Genomic DNA, 18,742 nt, shown 5'->3' with positions numbered 1-18,742 from the left:
TTTCTAAGTGACCCCAAACTTTTGAACGGTGGTGTATATAAAAAAGCACAGAATACAAAAAGATTGAATAAAAACAAGTTCAGTGTGGCTATATACCAGTATGTACTTAAAAACATAGGTAGTATATTGTGGAAAGAAGTTGTGTTTGTGTGTGTGTTGAGGGGGGAACGAACAAAAGAAATGTCTTGTTAGTGTATCATATCTGCTTAAATCTATATGATTAACAAAATATATATGACTAATAGATAATGTTTACAGATGCTTGGAATCCATGAACAGCCACTCGCCTGTGTCCCTCCAAAGGGATGAGTGGGATGGACTTTGGAGCAGGGACATCAGTACTGTCTGTGACTCCCAGCAACCCCTCCCGTCTCTCGGGGTATAAAAACATTGTGCTGGGGTTAAGGAATCAGTCTCGACTGAGTACTCTCAAACCTTAAGGAAAAGAGCTTCAACAAACCCATCATGGGGGACGCAAAGCTCTGCCTTTTGCTACTTCTGAGCACCCTTGCCTTGGCCTGTAAGTACCTCTCTGACCTTTCCCTGCTTCTGGAAAACGTGGTTGTTTAACAGTCTATAGAAAAAGGTTTTTGTAACACTTATCATATGTTTTAATTTGGAGAGGTTTATAGTTTTCAACAGATGCCAAAATGATGTCAAATAAACCTATTTTGTATGAAATGTTGTATGTATTGAAATGTTAATATATCACGTCACAAAGTAGAAGCATCTTACATTACCCTATATCAGGGGTAGGCACCTATATTCAGCCGCAGGCCGTTTTTTGTCAGAGCGGATGGTCAGGAACACAGTTATAATAATTTGTACACTGCAAATTGACCACAACTAAGGCCAAAAAGATATTGTATTTGCAAAATAACAATACATTTTATATCTTGATTACATTGAGTCGATCACATACGTCTATTTTTTTTATTTGTGGGAATACTTGGGAACAGATGTCCTAAATTTAACTCATTTTCTCTAAATTCCTGTTGATTTTACAGGCTTTTATGACAAAACAAAACAACAACAATTTAACAAAAAAACTTTGGGGGGACAAAAGTAATCCCCGCTGTTGCCGCCCCCTGCCCTATATAAATCCCTTTCCAACTTTCCTCATCTTTCGCCCCTCTTCCCAATCCCAACATTTTACACCACACATTTAAGAAAGATGTATTACATTCTTTTACAGAAATGTGCATCAAATATTGTACATTTTAAAGGTTAAAGGTGTGGTAGCACCTTGGAATTGTCTGCCTTTAAAATGATCAGGCTAATATCTCGTTTAACATTTTTCATAGACTAATAAGCAAGACAGTCGCTAGTCACATTTTCAAATACATTGTATTTCAAAAGAAACGTACTTATGCATCTTTCCCTTAAAGATGCCCAAGACAATGCTGAAGAAGAAAATCCAACATGCTTACGTAAGTGAAAAATCACAAAGGCTTTGTTTTAGCTCTAACAGAAAGCAGGCTATTTATTGCCATCGGACACACACCCAACAATTACTACCGAGATCAATAAAGAGTCCAATTCTATGTGTTAAGCAGTAGTAGATGAGCTTGTTTGGAATATAATTAACTATCTGTGTTAACTTTGCAATATATTTCTGTCCTCCACCCTAGTGGCAAAAAGGTACAAGAGCCTTCACAAATATGAATACCAATATGAAGCAGAGTCCCTGAATGCCGTGAATGGAGCTTCCAATCTCAGGAACGGACCAAAGGGCTCTTGCAAGGTAAGCCCATCAATATTACAGTAACATAAAAGTTATGCTGTGTACATACTGGTGACTCATAAAAAAACGGAATGTCATTGTTTGCAATGAGACAACGACAGCAATTTCTAGCAAATTTGAACGCAAGCTAGCATGTTATAATTACAAAGGGTAGCCCACAAGTTATCATGCTGTCATGCTGTCCCGTCTCCTATGTTTGCAGAATTAGTAAACATTGTGACCTCTTTGTCTCGCCCTACAGGTTGAGATTGAAGTTCCTCAGTCTTGCAGCTACATCCTGCGTACCACAGGCTGTAGCTTGAGTGAGGTTGTCGATATGGACGCAGAGGGCAACCCTGTGTTCGGACCTGCACCTGGATCTGATGCCTTCGCTGCTGCCATGGAGAAGTAAGACCCCAAGGCTGTCACACATGCCCTAACCCAACCCTTGTCCCCAATATTTGTTCAAAATTCCTTGTCCTCTCTTCTATTAAGCACATTGTAATTTGGAGTTAACTGGTAACCAACCTTTCACCTCTCTCTCCCTGCTCAGACATCCTCTGAAGGTTGTGGTTGAGGGAGTGTACGATGTGAAACTGTACCCTGAGGAGGATGAGTCCATGACCATCCTGAACATCAAGAGAGGTATCATCTCTGCCCTTGCCGTGCCCCTGCTGGAAGAGGAGAACAACAAGAAAATGGTATGTTGATCTTCTCAGAAAACACCCTAATCATAACTACACACGTTGTATTACAGTGTAGTTTCAGTGATATGAGCAAGTGATTTCTTATTGAGTACTACTCAATGGGTACTTTATTACTAACAGTGTGTACCTTATTACTCCATATTATTCAATACAATTGGAGACTACTTGGTAGACAATGGTACATATTGGTGCTTGTTTTAGTGAATCCAAGAAACAAAAATGTAATTATTGTGTAATAAAGACATAATAAATGAAAGGGAATGCAGTACTGTTGGCACGCCGACGTGATGCACTACAAGGTACAAGACTAGCCAAGAAAATTATGTTCATGGCTCTGCAGAGAGCAATATGTCACATTCAGTTTTTCAGAAAACATAAATCAGTATTTATATTTCTTTAAATATGACAAGGATCATTGACTTTCCCCTCAGCCCACCATCCACGGCATGTGTAAGACCAACTACATAGTCAACGCCATGGAGGACATCGCTACTGACATCACTCTCAACAGGGACTTGTCCAAATGTGACCACTTCATCCCCCAGAGGGACCACACCAGCCCCCTGGCCCTCATCTCTGGCATGGTAAGACTGCAAGAAAGTAAAAGTTGCTGGTTAGATTCTGAAATAAACCCTAAATAATTTATTAATCCTAATTCACTTTTTAACTCCTTTACAAAAACCCTTCAAAGTAATTATCTTTCTCCGCTCCAGTAGCTGAAATGACAACTAATATTACTCCTTATTCACTTTTGAACTTGACAAAAAAACGTAAACAATAATAATTTATCCTCCTACAGCACTATCCTCTTGCTCAGCTGATCAGAAGCTCCCAGACCTGCAACTACAAGTTTGACAATGACAAGAAGCACATGATCTCTGGTGCCTGCACTGAGAAGCACATCCTGGTGCCTTTCTCTCACAAGTGTGTAAAACATTATGCCTGTAATGTTTTATGAAATATGTACCTGCAATGTTAAGAGATGTTGCATAAGTCTTTATCATCTCTTTGGCTTTCCACAGGGGAGAGTATGGAGTTACCAACGTTGGCAAGCAGTTCCTGACTCTGCTGGAGGTTTCCACATACAATGAGAGAGTTTTTGACCACAGTAAGTATCCCTTACATTGCATTCTAATTATGAAGATGATTATCGTAGGCAGTCAGAGATAATTGAAAAAGGATTTCACCTGCTCAGTGTCAAAACTGACTTTATCTTCTTGCAGATGTGGCCAACCTCAAGGGTCTGCCAATGGAGGCTGCTGAGGACAAGAGCGTTGTTCAGGACAAGGATGCTCCTCTGGCCGTCCTGAGGGAACTGGCCACTCTGTCCAACGGTGAGAAGAGAGCCCACCTCTTCCAGCAGCTTGTGAGCATGGTCCGTGGAATGAAGGCTGAGACCCTGAGCCCTGCTATCCCCGAGGCCCTGAAGGTGTCCGGACCACTGACCTACCAGGTTCTGGCCCAGTGCGGTACCCCAGAGTGCAGCAGTGCCATCATGCAGATCCTCAGGACCTTTGACAACTCTGCCTTTGAGGTTGATGCCGTCGTGTTCGCTATGGGACTGGTCCCCAACCCCTCTGCCCTCCTGGTCAACGACATGCTGGCTATGGCACGGTACAAGCAGAGCAAGCCTATCCTGTATGCCCTGAGCAATGTTGTCAAGAGGTAAACAGACATTTTAAAGCAACATATTTTCTAAATGGAACTAAGCAGATGCAGACGATGAAATTCTGACAATGTGTTCCTCTTCAGATTCTACAAGGCCGAGGGCAAAGTGACCCCTGAGATCGAGGCTGTGGCTGAGTTTGCTGTTGCCCAGCTGGGTGACTGCACCGGTGACAAGGAGCAGAACTTCCTGGCCCTGAGGGTGTGTTCCATCGCTCCCCATAGCTTTTTCAGGTTTACTCACACAGCAACAATTTGAATCAGAATAATTCATGTTTGCTTCCTTCTGCTCCACAGGTTATTGGTAACATGGCTGCAGCCATGGGAGCCGCCAGTCCTGCCCTGAAGTCTGCTGTGATCCAGTGTGTAAATGAGCCCGTCGCTTCCCTTGAAGTCCAACAGGCTGCCATTCAGGCATTTAGACAGACCCCTGTCCCTGAGGAGGTAACTCACTCTTATCCTATTAGCTTTAAAAAATGTATATGGAAACTGTCAACTCTTCGTTCACTGCAGAACTGTTATACACATTCTCCTGTTTACAGGGCAGAGAGGTGCTCATGCAGGTTCTTTTGAGTGGTGCTAGCCCCCTGCAGAAGCGTGTTGCTGCCTACCTGGTGCTGATGAAGGACCCTCAGCCTGCTGAACTGGCTCAGCTGGCCGCCGCTCTGCCAATCGAAGAAGACCAGCAGGCCAAGAGCTTTGTCATCTCCCACCTGACTAATATACTGGCATCCACAGCAGCCGAGACCCAGGAGTACGTGAGAGATATCATCTGCAGTATTTACTGCCTCAGCTAACAGAAATATTCTGTTCGGTTGTTCCCTCCTCATCATAGGTTTGACCATGTAATAAATTATTCCTTCCATTAAAGGCTGAGACAGAAGATTCTTGATGCCCTGCAGGGAAATGAGGTTGGAACTGTCATGGATCCCACCAAGTTCTCCCGCAACTACATGATTGGATCTGTGCAAGGAAATATGCTCTTCGAGGGCACCAGCTATCTGCCCAAGGAAGTCATGCTGGAGATGACCCTGAAGGCCTTCGGCTACAGTGTTGACATGGTGGAGGTAAAAAATACAATATAAGTTGTTTCCCTAAGCCTCTTATAGGGATGATGTTTTTTTTTTTACAGAATATACACTTATTTTTCTATCAGTCTCATGGTGAACATTCTCTTCACTTGTAAGGTTGGCATGGAAGGCAAAGGACTTGAGCCAACTGTTGAGGCTTTGTTCGGAGAGAACGGATTCTTCCCTGACACAGTTCTAAAGACCGTCTACTTCGTTTCTGACAAGATGCCCCTGCAGGTCAATGAGGTCATGAAGAGGATGATGCCCGCTCTGAAGAAAGACAGAATGAAGAGACAGGTATTCAAAACCATACTATGTTCTTCCTCTTTCCAACACAAACATTTTAATTAGGGTGATTTTAATCCTAGTTATTTAATTGTAGCATGAGCTAACTGCCTCTTTCCTTGAAAAAAATATTCTGTAGGCTTCCCAGAACATCGTGAGAGAAATCGGCCGCAACCTCAACAAACTGGTCAGGGATCTGAAGACTCAGGAGTCCCCTGAGGCTATGGTTTACCTGAGACTGCTGGGAAATGAACTTGGATACCTGAAGACCAATGAGATGGAGAAGATGGCCTACTCTGCTGGTCTGATGATTGACAACGTACTCAAGATGTTCCCCACTGATGTATGTATAAAGATATGGAAAAAAGCAACACTATCACTTCAGATATACATTAATGTTAACTCATCTGGCAAGAATGACATATCAATGATAAAAAATTAAAGCTCAATTTACTATCCAAAATCTGAAATCTGATGAAGGGACTGATGACCAACACTGACAATGAAGTCTTCGCCCATTACATATTCATAAATTCACCCAATTTATTGTGGGAAGCTTGTGGAAGGCTACCGGAAACGTTTGACCCAAGTTGATCAATTTAAGGGAAATGCTACCAAATACTAATTGAGTGTATGTAAACTTCTGACCCACTAGGAATGTGATGAAAGAAATAAAAGCTGAAATAAGTCACTCTACTATTATTCTGACATTTCACATTCTTAAAATAAAGTGGTGATCCTAACTGACCTAAAACAGGGAATTTTTATTTTGATTAAATGTCAGGAATTGTGAAAAACCGAGTTTAAATGTATTTGGCTAAGGTGTATGTCAACTTCTGACTTCAACTGTACATGTTCCACAGCTTATGAAGGGACTGATGACCAACACTGACAATGAAGTCTTCGCCCATTACATCTTCATGGATAACGAATTCTTCCTGCCAACTGCCACTGGTGTGCCACTGAAGATTGCCCTGTCTGGTACCTTCACCCCTGGCATCAAAGGAGGACTACACATTACACCCGACATGGTAAACTTTTATATTTATTTTCACTGATCTGTTTTCTATTTGTAGTAACCCTAATACATGTGAAGTCCATCAGTCTTTTTGCATATCTATATAATATACTTTGACTGATCCCTTTCCCACAGAGCGAGGTCTCCTTCATGCCCTCCGCTGGAATTGAGTTTGTGGCCCGGGTTGGTTCCCACATTCCTGAGTACCTTCTCTCTGGCCTGGAGATGCACACCAGCCTATACCACGAGAGTGGGCTCAGCGCTAAGATCGCCATGGCCGACAACCAGGTCAAGCTGACCATCCCTGCTCCTCAGGGTCCTGCCAAGCTCATCAGCATCACGTAAGTGTCAGAGTATCATTTAGATAATACTTGATGACCAATATTTATCAGAGCCTAAACATTTCCTTTCCACGACCCCAATTATAGCAACAAGCTGTTCGAAGTGACCTCTGCTGGAGTGAAACCCATCCCGTCTCTGGTAGAGGACAGAATTGATGTGTCTGAGTGCACTCCATTCTTAGCTGGTATGAAGTACTGCACCACCCTTCAGTACTCTGATGCTAGCTCCCATGACACAGCACCCTATTTCCCCTTTACCGGAGATAGCAAGTAAGTACTAGTTCGATGCAAATACATTTTAACGTGCTCCATATATGTTTTCCTATTTTCAGGTAGAAATTGATCTTAGCCTTAACTTTTGGAAATGAAACATTTCTATAGGCTTGCTGTGGAGCTCCACCCCACTGGTGAGGTCACTGAATACACGGCCACCATCGGCTACGAACTCCTCAGGGAGGGAGAAGAAGGTCGTCAGAAAGTTGACACTGTAAAGATGGTCCTGAAGGCAGAAGGTATAGCTAGCTCTAAGTTACAAAAGCCCTCTTTTAGAGTAACACAGTCCTTCCATATCTACCGTACAACCTTTTCCTTGGTGACTAACTTATTCAGTTTATCCTGGACACAGGTGCTGACCCCACTGAGGCCACAGCCACTGTGAAGTACAACAGGAGGAAGAATGTCATCACCACCGACATCCAGATCCCTGACTTTGACTTGGAGGCTGGAATCAGACTGGGCGTTGTGGATGGCAACACCAAGGGCAAAGGAATACACTCCATCTCCATTGACCTCATCAACAAGAACATCCCTCAGCTGTCCCTGGTTGGCCGCGCTAAGTAAGCTGACAATGCTACCCCACAAAGTACTTCCCTGTTTTGGTTTCTTCTGTTTTCCCTTTCTTCCAAATTCCAACGGACTCATGGTTTTCTATGCAGAATTGAGGCCATGAAGGATGCTATGCTGCAGGTGCAGCTGCTTGTCCCTTCAATCAAGGCTGATGCCACAGTTACAGCCAACGTGAAGCGTGGTGAGGAACTGGAACTTGAGCTTGAGAGTGACATCAAGCTCCCAGAGACCACCTCAGTGCAAAAGATCACCCTAAAATATGGTATGCAGGCTTTCAATATCGACCAACCTTTGTACGATGAATTGTTTTGCTTCTTGATCAACTTTAACTTTACATTTCTGAGAGCTTTTCCAGGCTTTAAATGTCAAGTAATCACGGGAAAGTTATTAAAATGTAATTTAATTTACACATGAATTTCTCCTACTTTGTAGATGACGAGAAGATTGTGGCTGAGGTCAAGTCTGACATGAATTCTGAGATCCAGAACATTCTCCCTCATGCCGAGGCAATCCAGAAGACGGTCAGTGATGTTCTTGATCAGCAGGTGGGCCAGACCGACATGAAGGTCCATCACATCCTCACCAAGTCCGTGGAGGTAATACTTAAACAAAAATACTTTTATCGTCTGATCAATATTTTGTCCTCTCTAAACTGTAATATATGACTATATATTTATATTACAGGCAACCAACAACTACCTGGAGAAATATGCTGCTGATATCCCATACCTGCAGAACCTGAGAGTCCCTGGGATGCCAGAGATGACTCTGCCTGAGAAACTGTTCCTGAATGCGTAAGTTACATCAATCAACTACCATAAGAATAATTTTCTATCAATACATTAACAGATTTTTTTGGATTCCATGATTAATTCATGATTAAATCTAATTTTCTTAAACAGCGAGGCCACAGCTGCTTACCACTTCAACAATGAGCATATCTTCATCGCCATTCCCCTCCCTCTTGGTGGAAAATCATCTGAGGAGCTGAACTTCCCAGCTGCACTGACCACACCACACCTGGCTCTGCCCCAGCTTGGCTTGGACATTGCATCCATGGAGATCCCCATCCCTGAGCTTTTCATCCCAGAGACCCTTGATGTGTTTGTGCCCCTCTTTGGAAAAGCTCAGCTGTCCACAAAGGTGAAGAGCAACTTCTACAACTTGGAGGGCTCAGTGTCTGCTGGCAAAGATGCCGTTGAGACACCAAGCTATTCTGCCAAGTTTGATGTGACAGGCAGCTGCTCATTGGAACTCCTGTGCATCACGATTGAAGGTAGTGTACCACCTCCAGACATTTTCTAATGCCTTTGTATTTAATTGAGAATTACACCATCTGAAACATGTTTAGTTGTGCAATAATCAATAATTGTTCCTTCTGTGTTGTAAATAGGATCTGGATTGCTTGCCACCACTCCTGCTGATTCCATCAAGGCCCATGTGAAGACTTCCGTGAGCCACAAGCTCATTGATGCCAGCATTAGCATAAGGGAAGTTGGCACTGTTACAGACAACAAGATCAATGTGAAATCCAGCAGCAAAATCGAAGCAACAAGCCCCATGGGTCTGAATGTAAATCTAGAGCACACCGGCCAAGTTGGCTTCAATTCTGAAGCGCCAATACTGGCTCCAACACTGAAGATCTCTGGTGATAGCAACTTGGAGGGAACAGTCAAAGCAGGACCTGTCTATGGCACCACAATCACAACCCAGTCTTTTACCATCTTCCCATTCAGACCAGAGGCAAAGATTGAATCTTCCCTGAAAATTGATTCAACAATTCTTAAGGCCCAGAACACCATTGCTGCATCCTTCGCCAATGGCGAGCTGTCTGTTGTATCTAACACAAAAGCATTCGAAGACATCCTGACCCATGCTGCTGAACTTGTGTTCAAGGATAACATGCTGTCCCTGAAATGTGACACCAATGCCCTTGGCATGAATATCCACAACCAGGTTGATGGTTCTGTTGGCTCTGGAGCAGTCACAATCAAGATGGAGACCAACACTGAATACTCAACAAATCGCATATACTCTCTTCTCACTGCCTCCCTGGATGTCAATGGCCTGACTGTAAACAGTGATGGCACTGTAAAGCTGCTTGAGAACAAAGCTGCACACAAAGCTACCCTGACAATGAACAAGGATGGCCTGGCCACAAGCGGAACAACCACCCTGCAGGGCCCGTTCACCATGGAGAACACCTTCAACGGTGGAATTGATGCCTCCAAGGCTACTCTGTCCATTGACACCAAGAGTGCATTGAATGACATGAAGGTTGAGAATGCCAACGCACTGACCATCACTCTCTCCACCCTTGCCTTCACCTCAAAGGCTGAGGCCATTGTCAGCGAGAGCACTTCCTATACACATGACATCACCATTGACCTTCGGGACTACACTGCCTCTGTAAATGTGAACAATGACCTGAAACTGCTGGAAGCCAACCTAGTCAACAAGGCTCAGCTAAAGGCAGTGGTCTACAAAATTGACTTTACTGGAAGCCTGAAGGCAGCCTATGGTGAGGAAGAGCTCAAACACACCTATGAGATCAACTATGCAGACTTGACCGCTAATGCTAAGTGCAGCACTACTGGAAAGCTCCACGGTGCTCACATGAGCCACAACACTGAGCTTGAAATTGTTGGCCTTGCTGCAAGGATCCAAAATGATGCCCGCTTCAACTCCCAGCCTTTCCGCTTCGACAACACCATCCGTGCCAGCATTATTCCCTTCGACTTCAATCTTGACGCCATCTTCAATGCTGATGGTGACCTGACCTTGTATGGCAAGCAGAGCGCTCAGCTATATGGAAAGTTCCTTCTTAAAGCACAGCCCCTGGCTTTTGCCAGCTCTCATGAATGCAGAGCCTCCATCACTCAGCAGCTGGACAATGGCTTCTCCCTGGAGACCACACTGGACAACAAGATGGACACACTTTTGACTCCCCAGGAGCAGAAAGCCACACTCAGGGTGAAGTCCAAGGTGAACAACCATGCTCTCAATCAGGAAGTGAGTGCCTACAACAATGATGAAAGGCTTGGACTGGAGCTGTCTGCAACCCTCCTCACCGGCCTCCTGAACACAGCTGCCAGTGAAGAGCAGGAATTCACAATTTCTGGTTTCCTGAAGTATGATAAGAACACTGACAGTCACTTGATTAACCTGCCCTTCCTTGAAAGTTTGCCTGCAATCCTGGAAAACATCAAGATCACTATTGTGAGCATGGCAGAGAAACTGCAGAATTACATTAACAGTGAAGAGATCAAGGCTAAGCTTGAGGCTCTGCCCCAGCATGTGAGTGACTTTGTTACCAAACTGAATCTTGAAGGCAAGGCTGTCCAGCTCAAACAGGACCTGATTACCCTCACCCAGATGTATGCCATCTCTCTGGAAGACCTAGAGGCCTTTCTGGTGAACCTCAAGACAGCTTTTGAAAACCTGCTGATTGATCTGTCATCCTGCATTCAGGGAATTGTTGATGTTACCAAGGATATGATTGCGAGTGGCAGCCTATCTGAAACTGTCATCCAGAGGCTCAACCAGGAGCTGAATGCCATCAACAAGGAGTATGAATTAACTACAATTATCATAGCTGTCATTGATGCCATTGAAGAGCTGATCAAGCAGATTGACATGCAGAAACTGAAGGACAGCAGCATTGCACTCCTGCACGACATTGATGCACAGTTTGAAATCAAGGCTAAGCTTGAAAACGCAGTGAGTGAATTGAAGCAGTTCATTGAGAACTTTGACAGAACCCAATTTGTTGAGGATCTGAGGAACTGCATTACCTCCCTCAACTTGGAAGCTTATGTTGAGCAGCTGATAGATCAGTTTCAGCAAGATTGGCAAAGATTCAGCAAGGCTATTGAGCCTGTCAAGGAAGTGATTCAGGATTTCGACATCTTTGGTAAGTTGAATGCTTTCCATGCCAAGTTGACAGAACTGATTGTCAAATATGATGTTGACAAGAAGGTTGAAGCAGTCCTGGAGAAGGTTGTGGACCTCATTAAGCAGTTAAAAATTGGTGAAACAATTCAGGTCCTTGTTAACAAGCTGAAGGCCATCGATATCCCAGGGGAGGTAATGCAGATGCTGGAAGAAGCCATCAACTACTTGAAAGCTACTGAGATCAAACAGGTGATTGACCAGCTGAACGAGTATCTCGACTCTGTTATCCAGAAGCTGAAGTCATTTGATTACAATGCCTATGTGGATGAAGTCAACAAGATTATTGCTGAATACACCGCTCATGTAAACGAGCTGATCAAGGCACTTGAGATCCCACAGAAACTTCAGGCTTCAAGAGAGTTTGTCAACTTTGTTGTGTCATCTGCACTTAACTTCATTGAACATCTGAGGGAAATCAAAGTTGCAGACATGATCAAAACAGTGAAGGACATAGCTGACCATGCCATCCTTAATGACCTTAAGGCAATTTCTGACATCCTGAAGCAGAGAATTACCAATATGGACCTCAGACATTATATCATCTCATTCCTGCAGCAGTTGAGCGAACACTACACCATGGTCACCACCATCATCAATGAGGTGTTCGGCAATGTGTTTGAGGTGATCCAGAAGTATGCTGGTGAACAACAAATTGTCAGCGAGGTCAAGCAGATCATTGAGGGAGTAATTACTGGACTGAAGACAGCTGAGCTGGACTTCCGATCATTCACCATCCCTCTCACTGACCTGGTCATGCCCTCCATGAAGATCAGCCTGGAGAAGCTTCAGGAGATTGAAATTCCAACACAGCTGGATATCCCTGAGTTCACTATCCTGGGTTTCCACACAGTGCCAGCCACCACCGTTTCCTTTGATGATATCAAGCAGAAGGTCACAGAGCTCATCGACTTCATTGTCAACTTTGAGATCCAGATGCTTGATTTGGATGCTTTCTTTGGAGACCTGACCATGAGCTACCTGCCAACCCTACCTGACATTACTCTCCCAGAGCTCACATTCCCAGAGTTCTCCTTCCCTGCCCTCCCTAAGGTGGCCACAGAGAAGCTCCTAGAGATTCCAACTCTCCAGATCCCTGAGATCAAGCTCCCTGCCATTCCCAGTGAGATCAGTGTCCCTTGCTTTGGCAAGCTCTATGGTAAGATCAGTGTCATCACCCCAGTCTACAGCATCAGGAGCTCTGCTGAGCTCTGGAACAACACTGAAAATGAGATGACTCCTCAGTTCACTGCTTTCCTGGCCACCCAGGCCACATCACCCAGTATTGAGATCCTCAATTTCAACCTGAACTCCAGTGTTCGTGTTGCCATCCCCAAAATGAGACGCATGATTGTTGCAGAGACCTTTAAGTTCATTCACAATGCACTTGCAGTTGAACATCAGGCATCAGTGATCATCTACGGATTCTCATCCCAGGCCTCAGCTAAGACTACAGTCAAGGCAACCACTGCACACTACACGACTGACATTGTCAATAATGCCTTCTTTGCTATGGAGGGTGGAATATCTGCCTCTGTGGACACCACCTACAGCCACCAGATCAATATCCCAATCCTTCGCTTCACCAATGGAGCCTTTGTGACCCAAAAGGCTGTTGCCCGCCTGGAGGACACAACAATCACTCTGACCGTTGGAAATGATGGTGCTATGATGTTCAACTTTCACGAGGTCACACACAAGTGTGACCTTCACTTCGCCATCAGTCCGAGCACTGCTAACCTGAAAATCTCAGCTGAAACTGACACTGTCCCTCTGAAGATGAAGCAGACCATAAACGCTGATGCAGTCATGTACAGTCACATCACATTTGATGCCCGGTTTGAAGCAGAAGGCCCAGAGGTCAAGAACAGCCTTCTGGTGGCATCTGGAAAAGCTAGCTATGGATATTTGAGAATTGAACTGAAGGCAAACCATGACACAGAGCTTGTTGGAGATCTCAGTGGAATCCTGTCCAACTCACTCAACATTGTGATAGATCCAATTGAGGTTCTCTTTGACTTCCAGAACAAGGGAAACACCAAGCTCCGCTTCAACGAGGCACTGGTGGCCAAGATTGATCTCCAGAACGACTACTCTGCCATCATCAAGCCTGAAACTCAACAGATCAACACTGTGGCTCTTGCCCGTTTCAACCAGTACAAATACTCCTACAACTTCACAGTTGACAACAACAAAAAAGAGGCTGGTATATTTGCTACTGTCAACAGTGAGGCTAATCTTGAATTCTTGACAACCCCTATCAGCATCCCTGAGATTGAGCTATCCTTCCTTAACATGCGCATCCCAGCCACCAATGATCTGAACCTGTATGAGCATACTGGCTTGAAGAACATCTTGACCACCACAGAGCAGTCTCTTGATGTTGATTCCAAGATCCTGTACCAGAAGAGTCATTTTCACTCTCTGGGCAACCTGATCGCCGAACTCTACCTGAAGTCACCCATCTTCAATCTGAATGCCAATGCCGGACTTTACACTGAGGACGACCTTGTGTTCCGCCTGGGAGCTACCACAGCCTCCATTTTTGAGGCTCTTAAGACCAAGCTTGATGGCACCAGCAGCCTGACCACGAAAAGAGGACTTAAGCTGGCCACATCCCTGTCTCTGGAGAACCCCCACATTGAGGGAAACCATGACAGCACAATCAGCCTGAACACTGACAAACTGGAAGCTGCGGTGTCTGTGGCTACCATCGCAAAGATTGCCCTGCCCATCTTCAACCTGGAAGCCAACCAGCAACTTGTTGCAGACACCAAGACCAAGCCAAATGCTGCCTCTACATTGAAGCTGAAAGGTGATTTCAACCTGCCCCTTATCAAAGCAATTGGCAAGGCAGAGGCTGACCACAGCCTGAAGCTAGAGGGAACCCTTGAGTACATCTCTGTGGAGTCATCCATCAGGGGCAACATTGATGGCACAATCCTTGAATACAATGCTGTTTTGGGAGCTCTGGACAATGAAGCTAACATCTACCTGAATGCTGATGGCCTACGCTCCACCTCAAAGGTCATTGCCAATGCTAAACTCAGCAACGATGAGACAACTATCCTGGAGATGGATGTGGACGAGAACCTGGCTGTTGAGGCATCCGTGAGCCGTGTGTATGCAGTGCTGAAATTCGCCAGCAACAACGAAGCCAATGCGATTACCTTCAACACCAAGGGAAAGCATATAGCCCAGGCTACCATTGACTTTGCACCATTGACATCACTGACTGCTGATGTTGAGATTGACATGTCTCAGCCAAGCAACGTGGGTGACATTTCGCTCTTTGAGAAGACTGCTGTCGAGCTGACAGGTACCAAGCAGAAGATCTCTACCACCGCCAAGATTGCCACTCCTGTGTACACCACAGATATGGCAGCTGAGTTGGAGGGTGACTCCCCTGTTTTCAAAGCCACACTCAAGTCATCTGCTACCTCTGCCATTGTTCTCCTGGATTATGACATGGATGGTAAATTTCTTTGAAATTGGCGTTATTTTTAAGTAATAGATGAAAAACGAATCATATTGTCACTGATCTTTTACTGTAAATTGTTATTCAAATGATTTGTAACTCTAACTACTTTCAAAAGCTTCCATCAAAGCAAATGTTGATAATGAAGCCCTGGGCTTGACTGGCAAGATTATCCTGACCCATGCTGACCTGACCATGGACATTCAGAATGTGATTACCCACTCTATGAGGTAATACTTTCTTTTTAATTAACAGACCCCTTCTCAATGTATAATACCCATTGGGACATTATTTAGTCTCACAATGTTAATCATATTAACAGACATTATGTAGATTTGAAGATATTTCAATATCAGTTAACACAGTTGGTTTTATTTGATTTGTGAATACCAGGAAGAAACGCCAAGATGAGGGAAGGTAAATATTGTAAAAAGTATCTTAACTTCATTATCTCAATGTCTGAAATAAAACAAGGGCTGAGCTTTACTATTATAAATACCTTAACCACACAAGTATAAATTAAGATGGTAACTGATTATGCTTGTCATGTTTTTCTTCAACTTCTTAGTGTCTCCCGTCACACCCTGAATGTGGACATCACCAGCCCAACCTTCACTGATGTGAACTTCCGCTATGCTGCCCGCAGAGATGGAGTCAGTGCTTCCATCTCTACTCCATCCACTGGGTTGTTGGGTCTTGAACTCCAGGGCAGGAAACCATCTCAGCTGAGCGCTAGACTCTACAGCCGTTATGCTGTGAGTGTCTTTCATATCTTAACATATTTATTGTGCGCCTATTTACACATCAGATACGTCACCCTATTGCTAAAGTATTTTGAAATTGTTATTTACTCTTATGTTTCTCCTATATCCAACAGTCTGCCCCAGAGGATGATGTTGACATCTTGGTCATCAGAGTTACTACCAAGGACGCCGGTAATCTAAAACTACAGGTTGCTGACAACAAGGAGGTCCTCCACGACATGTTCCTGGGCCTGAAGGAGAGACTCCCTGCCATCACATCCACCCTGAACAGCTTTGCAGACAAGTACGAGATCTTCACGCACCTCATCACTTCAGGCAAACACATTGAGGAAGCCTTCGATGCTGTCGGCCAGCATGTTTTCGTGCTGTCAATCTACTTCTGGGACACCGTCCAGTTCTTCCTGGATGGTGCCACTAAGTTCCTGAAGGAAACCCAGTTGAAGCTGCATGACTATGAGGAGATAACCACCCTGCCTGTGCTCCTCAAACAGCTGACCAGCACCATTGCCTCCATTCTTGAGCAGGCCATCCAGATGATCATTGAAAACTTGGAGTCATGGAGATGAGCATGTCTGTGGTGAACCAGCTCAATCTCACCATCACTGGTCTTCTGCAGCAGGCTTCTGATGAGGCTTTCGTGAAAGTTAGTGGAAGGCTTGAGAACAACCTTCCCTTTCCCTTCCACCAGTGAGATATCCACAGACTAAACCCTGAGTGTATTAAACACTACCATCTGTTAAACACATATGCTCGCTTGGGAGGGAAAAAATTGACACTTAGCTCAATAAGTGTTTCAGCATGTATTTATAGCAGTCAAGTTAACATGTACAACTTGATAAAAATGTTGTATTATTATTTTGTGTAAATGACTACTGATGAACCAACATGGAAATGCAATACTTTGTTGTGTTCCACTTCCCTTGTCTTTACTATTCAAGATGTAAAGAGTGAAGTGTATCAATAAAGTCTATTATAAACTGGGTGGTTCGAGCCCTGAATGCTGATTGGCTGACGAGTATGACAAAACATTTATTTGAACTGCTCTAATTACATTGGTAACCAGTTTATAATAGCAATAAGGCACTTCTGGGGTTTGTGGTATATGGCCAATATATCCAGGCACTCTGCGTTGCATCGTGTTTAAGAACAGCCCTTAGCCGTGGTATATTGGCCATATACCACACCCCCTCTGGCCTTATTGCTTAATTATACCATACAGCATTAATAATTTTTAAGCATGGGGTAAAACATTACAAACCTCACTTTGTGGTATTTGTATATTTTAGGCTTTCAAGCATGTGTTTAAACGCAGATGTTGCTCATCATGTTTGATTGCATTGACACACATTAGCTATATGTGGTCACTGTTTGTTTGTGTATGCTCTGTTGAAGGTCTTGAAAGCTAATTAAATGAAATTTGTGCATTGATTCTGAGACTTTATTCCATTACGGTATTGCTCTTCATCTCCTGCACCTTAGGTACAGTCGGGTGTGTGACTTCAATAGCAAAAAATAGGCAATCTTTTCTGAATCTTAGAGGGTGCCATTCTATGAGCATGGGACTTAAGTGAGATACAACTTTGTTGCAAATTCATTCACTGAACTTCTCAACTGTCAAAACAATAACACGGTCTATACTCTTAAAGTATCAACTTTCAACAAAGAAACATTGCTTTAAAACAAACAATTTGTTAATGGTCTAGTTTAAGAAATATTCAAATCAAAGTTAAGCTTATGTACACTACCATTCAAAAGTTTGGGGTCACTTAGAAATGTCCTTGTTTTTGAAAGAAAAGCAACTTTTTTTTTGTCTATTTAATATAAAATCAAATTGATCAGAAATACAGTGTACACATTGTTAATGTTGTAAATGACTATTGTAGCTGGGAACGGCAGATTTGTATGGAATATCTACAGTTGAAGTCAAAAGTTTACATACACTTAGGTTGGAGTCATTAACTCATTTTTCAACAACTCCACAAATTTCTTGTTAACAAACTATAGTTTTGGTAAGTTGGTTTGCACTTTGTGCATGACAAGTAATTTTTTCGAACAATTGGTTTATAGACAGATTATTTCACTTCTAATTCACTGTATCACAATTCCAGTGGATCAGAAGTTTACATACACTAAAGTGACTGTGCCTTTAAACAGCTTGGAAAAATCCAGAAAATGATGTCATGGCTTTAGAAGCTTCAGATAGGCTAATTGACATAATTTGAGTCAATTGTAGGGGTACCTGTGAATCTATTTCAAGGCACACCTTCAAACTCAGTGCCTCTTTGCTTGACATCATGGGAAAATCAAAAGAAATCAGCCAAGCCCTCAGAAAAATTGTAGACCTCCACAAGTCTGGTTCCTCCTTGGGATCAATTTCCAAATGCTTGAAGGTACCATGTTCATCTGTACAAACAATAGTACGCAAGTATAAACACCATGGGACCACGCAGCCGTCATTCCGCTCAGGAAAGACGCGTTCTGTCTCCTAGAGATGAACGTACTTTGGTGCGAAAAGTGCAAATCAATCCCAGAACAACAGCAAAGGACCTTGTGAAGATGCTGGAGGAAACAGGTACAAACGTATCTATATCCACAGTAAAACGAGTCCTATATCAAGATAGCCTGAAAGGCCGCTCAGCAAGGAAGAAGCCACTGCTCCAAAACCGCCATCAAAAAGCCAGACTATGGTTTGCAACTGCACATGGGGACAAAGATTGTACTTTTTGGAGAAATGTCCTCTGGTCTGATGAAACAAAAATAGAACTGTTTGGCCATAATGACCTTCGTTATGTTTGGAGGAAATAGGGTGAGGCTTGCAAGCCAAAGAACACCATCCCAACCGTGAAGCACGGGGGTGGCAGCATCATGTTCTGGGGGTGCTTTGCTGCAGGAGC

The 18,742-nt window shown here is 43.7% G+C and overlaps 1 protein-coding gene across 3 annotated transcripts; it reads left to right on the top strand.

The window, feature by feature from the left end:
• Positions 1–366: 366 nt before the first annotated feature.
• On the top strand, positions 367–16,830 carry LOC115175044 (apolipoprotein B-100). Of its 3 annotated transcripts, XM_029734186.1 has the most exons (30): positions 367–520; positions 1,389–1,430; positions 1,632–1,744; positions 1,986–2,131; positions 2,277–2,424; positions 2,862–3,014; positions 3,230–3,354; positions 3,453–3,538; positions 3,654–4,095; positions 4,183–4,297; positions 4,393–4,539; positions 4,638–4,849; positions 4,967–5,162; positions 5,283–5,462; positions 5,590–5,791; positions 5,920–5,972; positions 6,365–6,481; positions 6,604–6,809; positions 6,897–7,079; positions 7,191–7,321; positions 7,435–7,645; positions 7,745–7,917; positions 8,088–8,251; positions 8,340–8,449; positions 8,558–8,931; positions 9,049–15,081; positions 15,203–15,314; positions 15,478–15,501; positions 15,653–15,839; positions 15,962–16,830. In XM_029734186.1, exons 1-30 carry the CDS (start codon positions 466–468, stop codon positions 16,412–16,414), a joined length of 10,893 nt encoding a protein of 3,630 aa, XP_029590046.1. In that variant the 5' UTR covers positions 367–465; the 3' UTR covers positions 16,415–16,830. The 3 variants fall into 3 exon arrangements, with proteins under 3 accessions (XP_029590046.1, XP_029590045.1, XP_029590047.1); XM_029734185.1 differs by lacking the exon at positions 5,920–5,972 and having other exon boundaries at positions 5,590–5,793; positions 6,314–6,481; XM_029734187.1 differs by lacking the exons at positions 5,920–5,972; positions 15,478–15,501 and having other exon boundaries at positions 5,590–5,793; positions 6,314–6,481.
• The last annotated feature ends 1,912 nt before the right edge of the window (positions 16,831–18,742 follow it).

Source organism: Salmo trutta, chromosome 35 (genome assembly GCF_901001165.1).
Source record: "Salmo trutta chromosome 35, fSalTru1.1, whole genome shotgun sequence".
Classification (NCBI taxonomy): Eukaryota; Metazoa; Chordata; class Actinopteri; order Salmoniformes; family Salmonidae; genus Salmo; species Salmo trutta.
The sequence above is the reverse complement of the archived record's forward strand: the minus strand, read 5'-3'. Positions and strand labels throughout refer to the sequence as shown.